Source organism: Cynoglossus semilaevis, chromosome 18 (assembly GCF_000523025.1).
Source record: "Cynoglossus semilaevis isolate Cse_v1.0 chromosome 18, Cse_v1.0, whole genome shotgun sequence".
Taxonomy (NCBI): domain Eukaryota; kingdom Metazoa; phylum Chordata; class Actinopteri; order Pleuronectiformes; family Cynoglossidae; genus Cynoglossus; species Cynoglossus semilaevis.
The window spans coordinates 6385163-6395957 of NC_024324.1; the positions used below are offsets into that span (position 1 = coordinate 6385163).

The 10795-nt window shown below is 42.1% G+C and overlaps 1 protein-coding gene across 2 annotated transcripts in view; it reads right to left on the bottom strand.

Annotated features, from left to right (window-relative positions):
- Nucleotides 1-1543: 1543 nt before the first annotated feature.
- khdrbs3 (KH domain containing, RNA binding, signal transduction associated 3) overlaps nucleotides 1544-10795 on the bottom strand; it is a 61544-nt gene continuing 52292 nt past the window's right edge. For both annotated transcript variants that reach the window (XM_017041085.2, XM_008331369.3), the window contains exons 8-9: nucleotides 3379-3431; nucleotides 1544-2294 (exon numbers count right to left, since the gene is read on the bottom strand). In XM_017041085.2, coding sequence (XP_016896574.1) covers nucleotides 2203-2294; nucleotides 3379-3431 — 145 coding nt within the window. In that variant the 3' untranslated portion in view covers nucleotides 1544-2202. The remainder of the gene's footprint in view (nucleotides 2295-3378; nucleotides 3432-10795) is intronic.

The window sequence follows — 10795 nt, forward strand, 5'->3', positions numbered from 1 at the left end:
CATTCATTCATTCAATTTAAATTGATATTTTGTTGTATTTTAAATACGACCATAACAAGAAAAAAACAAACAAAAAAAAAACACAAAAATCGTAAACATACCTTTCGCCTCAGTGAGATGTTTAAGCGGATCTCCAACATTAGCAGGGAATCCGGCCTAAAAAGAAATACAAACGACACTGTTACAAAGCAAATCAAAACATACACACACATACATATACATACATATACATTAGCAGCAAATATATACTTATGTCAAAACATTTTTACGGCTCAAACTACGTGGACATATATATTTTTTATCAAAGTCTTAGAATGAAGTTATTGTCACTACACAATGTGTTGAACTAGTGCTGCTATTTATGACGTATGTTTTTATTCTGCTGATCTCAGGTCTGTCTTAGTCGTCTAATTAAAACCTAGCGTTTGTCTGAATTATGGGCTTAACAGAGACAGGAAATTCAAATTACAGTTCAGTTTAGAGAGCTTTTTATATGGAACTACGTTAGGGGGAAAGGTTAAACTTGGTCAGGGTGTTTACCTTGTGGAACGGAGGTCTTTTTAAACGGCTACTGCCATCCTCTCTCTGCGGAGGTCAGCTTGGGGGTCATTTAGTGTCTCTTTAACGGACGGGGCAAAGGCGGGCTCTTTAAACAGCCGAGGGAGCATCACATGACCGGAGGAGAACAGAAAGAGCAAAACAAGAAGAGAGAATAATCCCCAACCCAGGCAGCCTCCTGCACACGGCCGGGAGGAGGTCAAGGAGGCTTCACCTGAGCCCCTTTTTTTTCTGCCGGGGGTAAACACTCCCAAAGTTAATGCGTGTTTACTGACGATGCTTGTCGTGATCACTGCTCCGCCTCACATTGAATTATACGAACAAACACAGCGGATGGAGTCTCAGGAGTGACAATGTCACTATCGCTAAATCCTCCAAATCTCCGTCGCAGAGATTTGCCAGAAAATGCATCACTTGGCACTCAAATCCAAATAGGAAACCATTCTTATCAGATTACCAAGGACGAATGCAAGGTCACACAGTGATTTGGTGGCTGCACCGGTTGAACGTGGTTTTTTTTTATTTTTTTTAAATCCCTACATAGAAGTTGGTAGTTACGTTGGATTCTTCTGTGTTTATATATACTTTAAATTATCAATCAGATTTCAAGCATCTGGGTTGGTTAGTTTAAATTATGACATTTTTTATTATTATTACATAATTATCCTTCACACACAGGAGGTTGTTTTTTTTTTTTCTTTCTTTCAAAATGTTTATTCAGCGTCAACAAAGAGGAAAATATTAAAGGGCTTACAGAAGCAGCTCAGAATCGGAATAGTCCAACAAATTCAATGGATTTAGTATTTAATTGTGACACTCACACAGTCAGGAAAAAAAAAATCATCATTAGAAAAAAAAAATAAAGTTACTTAATTACAGCATAAAAAAAATCACAAAAATTAAAAAAAAAATCTGGTTTTGCTGATCATTGACTGGAGTGTATAATGTTGTAAAGGTTATTTTTAGTTTTTTTTTTTTTTTTTTTGGGGGGGGGGCATTAATACGATCATTAACACAACTACACAGGCCTTTTCCAGAATCAAACAGCCGACAATATCCACAGTGGCACACCATGCTTTTCTAAGCCCTTTAACACTGAAGAACTATTACTTTACAAAAGAGAGGGCACAGCAATACAACATGGGTACAAGTGTGTATGACGACGCTGGGCTTCGTCCACTCTGTCAATGTTCAATTTACAAGGGATACAAGTGTCACCGATTTGACCCTCAGAAAGAAAGATCTACTGCACTGCACTTTTCCTAGAACTACTCTACTACAGTTTAAAGTGATCAAACACGCGGTTCAGGGTTTATAAAGAATAGCGGGCGGTGGCGTCGAACTGTGTAGAAGTTTTGCGTATCAAACAGCTTAACGCGATCGGCCAGATCGGAATAGCTCGATACAACGTCGTTCTTCACAATCTAGTCCAGTCCAAGGACAGATGACCTCACTTTTCTTTTATATAATCACAGGGAATTATGATTTTTGTTTTGTTTTTTTAATTATTTACTGGCTATTGCCATTTATTTTCGTTTTTCGGTGGTCTGCTTTGGATTCTAAAAAGGTGGGTGGGTCCATAAAAAAATCCATTACTTAGGTTAAAACAGCCACCAGGGTTCAGGGACAGGCTGTATAAACAGTTCAATATCTGGAGTATGGCTGATCTCTGTACACTCCCTTGGTTGTTCGTGCCGATGCCGTCTTGCCGCGATTGTTTGCCCACTCTTCCTGGCCTGATTAAAAAAAAAACAAGAGAGAGAGAGAGAGAGAGAGAGAGAGGGAGAGAGGGGTGTAGGGTGATCACTGGAATGCCAACTGTAAACCATTTATTCACAATAAAGAAAAATACGATGATGTAGCGGACAAGTAGCTTCGACATCTCCCTGGGAAGACGCATCTTGGATCACTGAACGAAAGCCACTTGAAAAAGCACCGTTTAGTGGCTCAACGCGTAAAGGTCACAATTAGCACTCAGGCTAAACAGGCTCCTGTTCACCCCATGGTAGCGTCAGTGTAAAAATGCCAGTATCGATGGCACCTTTTGTCTGATCCCCAGTCAGGGCTGAGACTTCCCCAGAGCTAGAATTCTGTTTTTTTTGTTTGTTTGTTTTTTTCTCTCTTCTCACACATAGAGAATCTCTCTGTCGGCAGCCCACAAGCCAATACCCCTTAATTAAACCTGTCACCCTATCACTGACAGTCGCTTTGGAAAAAAAAAGAAACACGCACACACACGCACGCCAAGGTAACCTTGTGTTCTTTAGAACAAGGATGCACATCAATGCTGTTTATCTGTCCCACTTAGACTGTCGCTCTCTTCTTCCTCCTGACCTGCGCGCTAGCAGTTTTTATCCCCGTTTCCTCTAATGAGCTGGCGGTGCTTTTGTTGTACTCCTTTTGCAAAGTCGCAGAAGTTGGAGACATTTTTTAAATATTCCAAGCTGGAAACGGCCAGACATCCGCAAGGTCTAACGTCGTTCTTTAGAAGGAGGAAGTCAGAAAAATGTGCAGATTTAAATACATCGCTAACCTTAATCCGACAATGTTAACAATAAGGGATGTTTGCGTACGATTATTATCTGGCTTCTGTTATTCACCAAGACAACAATGTCAATGGAAGATCTACTTTTTCCAACAATTTTTTTTTTTTTTTCCCTTTTCCAACAATTTTTTTTTTTTTACTTTGCATTTCTGACCTCTGACCTGCCACTCACCTCCACCTCACCTTCCAAACGAAAAAATAAATAAAAATAAACGCCACACAATCATGTCAGTGAATAAGTCAGTGCCATTCCAGTCATTCAGTGATTCACTCACCGTAGGATTCATATGATTCTCCACTGTGTCCGTATTCGTAGTAGTCCTCCGAGCTGTAAGCAGACAAAGAGCAGGCTGATGCATAACTGTCATTTTCACAGAGAGGAAAAAACTAAACAAAAAAACATGCATCCTGCATCAAACAAATTGCATTTATTAAGAAAATAGAAAACAAATGGAAACGTGCGTTGTTTGTTTTGACTTTTCAGGAATCCTATATTTTCTCTTTCAGAGAACGTCTAAAAGTCACATCCCTGCGCAATTACAATTATTTCGCCATGTAACAACAGCGTCGACAACACTTTAAATCAAAATCAAAGCTTTCACTCTGTCACTCAAACATCTGCAGTTATCTGCAGTTCCATATCACTGCGTGTGGAGATCTATGAGCAGGGGCAAGTTTGTTGAAAAGTAAAAAGACGGGCCTAAAGGTTCATTCCTTGCTTCTTTATTTCTTTTTTTTATTTCTTTTTCCAGCCGGTGGACACCGGCGAGACGCTGACAGAACAATCCTGCGTCAGTATCATTCGGTAACAGCGCAATCAGTCAAGAGAGGCAATTCATCATAAGGCTGCCACTGAGCCGACAACCGGCCGTCACAGCTGGGTCCTGTCCGTCTGCTGTCAGTCCGTCAGCGACGGCATCACCTTTCAGCTCGGCGGATTAGAGAGCTGCAGGCGCCAACCCAAAGCCCCCCCGGCACATCACATCGATGACGCCGCTCGACCGCCGAGGGCAAAGAGGTGACGGCCGTGACACCCCGGCGCAGAAGTAACGGAGTACATTTTGCTGTTGTTGTTACTGTAACGTAGTCGTCGAAAAGCCAAACTGAGCTTGGAGCGTCGGGGTCGAGACGGTTGGCGCCTTTTTATCAAGTTACACCTGTTAGCGTCCGAGAGGAAGTCAATTTCTACAAAGCTAGACAGGGATTTTTTTATTTTTTTCTCGTACATTTTAGTAAAAAAAAAGGTTGAGCTACGTCCAAGAGAATTCAAGGGAAACAGTACAAAGTATTTGTACAGAGTACAAACACTGCATAGTTTAACGTTAATGGAGCTAATAAAGCTAATAACCCTTCTTAAAAAAAAATGTCCCTGAGGACAAAAACAGTCCAAACAAATTGACTTCATTGTTTCGGCAGTATAGTTTTTTTTTTTTCACTATTTGAAGATGATTATCGCAAGAGCACCACGGGGCTCAGTTAAGGGCCTGGATGAGGAGGCTCGCGCCTAAACTTAGACTAAATCGACTCCGCCGCAGAAGATGTGAAGAGAACGTCAGCAAATTCTCACAGAGAGACACTGGGTCAGCTGCTAATGCTACGAGAATGCCCGTGACGCCCCCGACTGGTCGACTGAGTTATAGAAGGCATGTTTTTTTTAGTCGTCATGATGAGACGGGAGCTGACAGGTTACTAAATAATTACATCTCACTCTGCCGTAAACCCTTGTTTTTATTCTGAATGTCAGAATGTGAAGTCATTTTCCACGGTTCAGGTGGTGGCAGGTACGATATGAGTCTCCCCACATGCTGCTCAGTCCAAAACAACATAAATAAATACAAAACAAACAAGTTCACATCATGGAAAACCCATCTCTGGGTTTCTCTCGAGAGAAAGCAGTCGGTACTTTGACGATAACTATTCCTCCGATTTTTTACGAATTCATCTCTCTAACAGAAATCACCTAAAAACTGGGTCCATATTCACGGGCTGCCTGTTCAAGCCTGCTCCGTGCACAGAGAACCCAGCGCCACACAAGCTATTAGGCCCATTTAATTTCTGAAGTGACATTTCATCAATAGCACTTCACAAAGACCCCGTCCAGTTCCTTTTTTCGCCCTCCTCTTTTCAACAGCAGTCTCCAGATGCAGACAGAACGTCTCGTCTCTCACCAGACGGTTTTTTATTTCTGTCGCATCAGAAACCTTCAAATCTCTCTCCTCTCTTTTTCTGATTTTCGTTCCCCCTCAATCGACAGTGCACAAAGCGTATTTGTAACCAGCTCCAGTGACTGCAGAAGAGACGAGTGTTTCTACAGCATCAACACTCTCTGCTTTATCAACCCTGTTGCAATATCCTCACAGGTTCACACGGGGAGAAACGAGCTCTCATTGGGTCGTTTGTCATCACTGGACGTCCACAATCACACTTTTACCCCTGAACCTACGGACGAGATGCTAGCGGACGCTAACGTCTGTTAAAAAGAGTTTAAAAACGCAAATAGGTCGTCTTCACTGTTGACATTGATTTGCACAAGGTTTCTGCTGCTCTGCGTCTCCGTCAGCCTACTGGGCATCTGTCAGAGGCTCGACACGACACGTGCTAGCTCTGGATCGGTGTGCATCCCGCATCCCGCATCCGGCATCTGACTCCAGGCCTAGTTTTCCACAGGTAGAGAGCAGGCTTCTCCATCACATCTGTCATGTTTGTCTTAAACACTGATGTTGCCGTTCCTGGGCATCAGGAAACAGATGGTGGTGTTAAATCTGAATGATGTAGTACACGTCCCTCGTGGTCTTTGTTTTCCTACCCGGGCCATTAATCTTCCGGTCCTCTGTGATAAATTTGGAGAAATCTAGCAGGATATTATGAAGCCCTGCAGAGGTAACACGGTGCCAGTCTAACAGGAGGACAGCTTGTCTTTTGTCCGGCGAATCATTCCTCACCGTCTCACACCTAAACGGAGAGAGATGGTTCCTCTCATCGTCGTGTAAAACTGTGGGTTTTTTGGGGCGGGAGGTAAACAAAAAAAGCAGCTTCGGTTACAGTCGACCAGTGACGACTTCGGCACAATAAAATAAAAAAAGGGTTCAGTAGCTGACTGAAGTCACAGAGGACAACAAAATACCTGACAGTTTGATAGTTTTACTTCATTTCTATTTGAGCAAAGAACCTGAAATATACATGTTGGTTTAAGACAAGACTTTTTTTAAGGTTAGTAAAACTAGTGAAATCTGGAAAATAATAAATAAAGATAATATTTTTACAGTATGTAACAATGTATTATGGAATCATTTGTAATTGCTAAATGTTACTATTGCTATTCTGTCAGAGTAGTTTGAGACTGGTTGGCTATTTCTACTTCAGATTTACGTGTCACGTTCGAAGGTGAAGAAGCCTCTCGGAATACATTTGAAAAGACTTTTGAAAAAATAAAATAAAATAAAGGAAAGTAGGCACAGTTGTCAGAGCCAAAACAGGTAATAATTGCAACTAAAAATTAAAATAATTTGCTGCCAAAAAAAATAAATAATCTGTCTCTGTGTTTAGATAACAGAAAACAGAATGTAATAAAAAATAAGAGGATTGATCAATACCTTCAAGAACACAGTACACGCAGTACTACATTTTTATACTGAGAACCAAAACAATTTACGAGATTAAAGTAATACATTCTAATTCGTACACATATACTCAGGGTTTGCAGTACTGTTTCCACAGTAAGAGACACCCCATGCAGTATTGTATGTGGGACGGCGTACTGCAGGGAGGTCGTATTCTCTTCCCTGGCCTTGCATACAGTATGCATTCACATATCCTTCCACTACATGCTGCAGTACTCCATGATTTACTACAGTAATGACTGCATTTTATATCTGCAAGCTGCTTCCCGGAGGCCCATAAGAGACACCGCATTCACTACGGGACACTTACGAACCACGTCCAGCTTTAGTAGTACTTTCTATAGTACTATTTACAACCACATAGATTTTGTTTGGTTGTCCTTAAAAAAAATTCGGTGATTTAATATATGAATTTGTTGGCAGTAAATATTTAACCAGTTAGTTGTCAGTCCAAGGTTTACTGGCTGCACATGCACTGGTCCCGATGTGCACTGCAGTAGTTGGAGGTACTCTCTTTGAGCAGCCTCTCTCTCTCCACAGCCCTGTTCCTCTCTGTCCTCGTGTCTCGTCCTAAGATTTACAGTTGATCCCCGGGGACGTATCTGCCCTTTAAAACACTGTCACACAGCTCTCCTTGTACAGGCAAGCCTGTGGGATCAGGCCCGCGACGCAAAGTGTGGCAAAGCAAGGCGCTGCGCAAGGTGCGAGGTGTCGGTCGTCCGCAGTCTCCGAGGTGTCAAGTATGAAATAATGCTTTGATTGCAGCCGAGCTGCGAGAGACGACCTCGCCGTGACCTCAGCCAGTGTCCAGCCAGGGCTGAGCCACAGCTGTCACCTCCTTCATTCCCCAACAGAGACATCATCGTCTCACCGATAATAAAATTAAAGACACTCTCTGCACAACGGCGGCGTCCTCCAGCCTCCTTGACCTTAGCGCCTGCTCATGGCCACAGCGCTTGATGACTCTCACTGGATAGAGCGCTCTGTTCCCTCTTCAAAAATAATAAAACACACAGCAAATGTGTGTCAGCAACCGGTGAAAAGCAGACGCGTGGGCCGCACGAACGTCCAATCACGTCGGCCGCGTTTCAGTTCGGGTGTTTGTTGATGAGGAATTAGCTTTTTTTCAGATGTAAAAATGTCTTCATTATCTTATTTAAGCATTTACGAGGTAATTTTTAATTCATTCAATTGCTCTATATTATTTAATTTTTAATTCATTCAATTGCTCTATGAGGTCATTTTTAATTCATTCAATTGCTCTATTTCATTAGCAATATCAGTTAATCCTATTTAATACCTTTACTAGACAATTATTAGCTTGTGACTAATGCTAACCTAAATCTGAATGGGGAAAAAAAAAACATCTTAAAAAATGACGACTATAATGAAGAAAAAGAATCCCTTTTGGACACTTCTAGTGGCAGATGCGGGTACTGCCTCTGCATCATTACATTTCTAATAATATGACAGTCATAGGAAGTTGAATTTGAAAGTTTTTCTTAAACTAAATACAAATAATGAATTTAGGAGGCAATTTATTGACTTGCATTAATTCCAAATGGCCAAAAAAGTAATAGAAAGAATCAAATAGAAATAGAATTTATTTTTTCTGACAGTAAAAGTCACTGAGTGACCTGAATCACCCAAATCTCCCAAAATATATTTAAAAAAAAAATCTTAACACAGATCTTGCCAGAATCCTGAACTCTACTCTGACCCATCTGCAAATATGTACTACTCAAAATTGTGACATAAATAAATGATCACTAAATTATTATAATTCAGCCCGTGATGTTCTCACTGAACGACACCAACAGCCATGACACCATGTGGTCCTCTGGATGATGTCCTGCCTTCTAATTTAATCAGATCATGCACGATGCCCACCTACAGCTTAATGAATAGCATATTAAAAATGGGAGGTAAAAAAAAATTCAACTTAATTAAAAAGTGTCAGTAGAGTAAATCAATTGTTGATGGTGATGAGTTTTTTTTTTTTTTTAATAACTACCCTCTATCTTTCCCCTCACGCCCATGAATTCTCACCTGTTCCTTCCCCTCGCCAGTGGCTAATAGCATCACAGAGAGACTGTAAATTGTGTTGCTTGTTATCCTACAGCAGCTGAAATCCTGCCAGGCAGTCGGTAGTCAGATTGGCGAGGGGGAGCTCCTTAGGCTGCAAGAAGCATCATTAGAAGGCTGTGTGTCCGCACGAATGCACGCATGTACACACACACACACACACACACTCCTTGAGGCCCCGCAGCAGCTGGGACCTGCTGTGACTCTCCTCAGGCTTGGCTCGAAAAAAAAAAAAAAAAAAATGTCACGTTTGTCCATTACTCAGCTGGGAGGGATCGTTACAGTACTGAGTACTAGTACAGGTGGAGTACTTTTTTTTTTATTATTTTGAGTTAGTGTAGTGACTGTTAAAGCAACTTGGCTCGCCTAAATGAGTTTAAATATTGATTTAAAAATTTGAATCACTGGATCATTTTTTCAATTCCTGGCCAATGCCACACGCAGCCCAAAAAAAAAAGGAACATCACTATTGAATTATTTTGAAGTCCTGTACTCCGTTATGAAACACAGTACATGCCTCGGTGCATTCATTCTCACACTCCCACAGTGTGTTTACAACAAGCCGCCGAGACAAACAGGAGTTAGTAACTAAGTCTGGGGAGGAAAAAAAAAAAAAAAGTCAGAGAAAGTACAAGCGCTGACTTCGTGGTAACGTTTCCTCTAAATGTTATCTGCTATTTCTGGTGTCTTCTGACATGCAGATGTGACATGGCACGACGCTGTGGCACATACACCAGAGAAGACTGTTCTAGGTGAAAGACGAGTGCAGCGAACGGGCCGCGGGAGACTGACAGGGCTGGTGCAAAAGTTTGAAAAAAAAAAAAAAACGTGTTGGATTTTTGACAGCGTCTCAATAACGCGGTAAGTCATTTTACAGTTTACGGCGGAATACGGAAGATGAGGAACGCTGCAGAGACGACTGCAGTAATCCTGCCTGACGGGTGGAAAGTGTTAGTTTTACTGAGTCAGTAGGTCAGTGGTATGTGGGTGTGTTTTTTTCTTGTAGAAACAATATTAATCCAGTGCGTCTTACTCCAACATGTTGACAACTATTTATACAGTAGCTAATGACGTGGCAGATTGGACATAAAGTGGACATATTGAACGGAAGACAAAGCTGCCAGGAGGGAGAAAGAGAGAAAAAAAGAAGACACCTGTGAAGATTTATGGATGCAGTAAAAGAGGACAAGGAGACGGTCGGTGCGTCAGTAGAGGAGGCAACAGAGAAGGTGAGATGATCTGCCCTGACGACGCCTGAAGGCAACAGCCAGGAAAAGAAGACGTGTATAATTCTCCAACTGTGTAACATGACACTGATGTGGACAAAATTAATGATCTTTAGGAATCTTTGTAGTAGTGGACTACAGAAAACAACAGGGATTGCTTTAAGAACTAACCAAAAAATTGCTAACTAGCCAATGTGAACCCATGCTATCAATAACTTTTTAAGCCAAAACCAGGACACAGGATTCAAAAATATGGCCGGCACATTGTGATTCAGTTGTCTCCTCAGGCACTGACTTCTGCTGTCTGGTCCCCATTAGTTACTTCGTCTCCTGCCACATAACAGACACCAGGATCTCTGGGTCAAACCGGCCTCCAGCCTCACCACGACCGATTCAATTTTTCTTGCACGCCACCACCGGACCCTGCACCCTCCCCCCATTATTCACAAGGTTTCCCTTGAAACAAATTGCTGCAGCTTCCTGCGGCAATGCATCCACCCAGGGAGCATTTCTTCAGCCCTCCGCACTAACACATGCCCCAGTACGGGGGCAGGAGAGGAACGCATGTACAGGTGGGTGTTTTCAATTTACCTGAACAAAGAGGGAGAGGAGCAAACAGAGAAGATAAACGAGGCGGCGCTGACATAGATCCTGTCACCTCCACAAAGTAAAACATCGACCACTACAGTTAGAGAAGCCGAGAGACACCGAGACTTCTCTTTTCTCTCCCCCTCCCTCCCCTCCCGTCCCCCCCCCCCCCC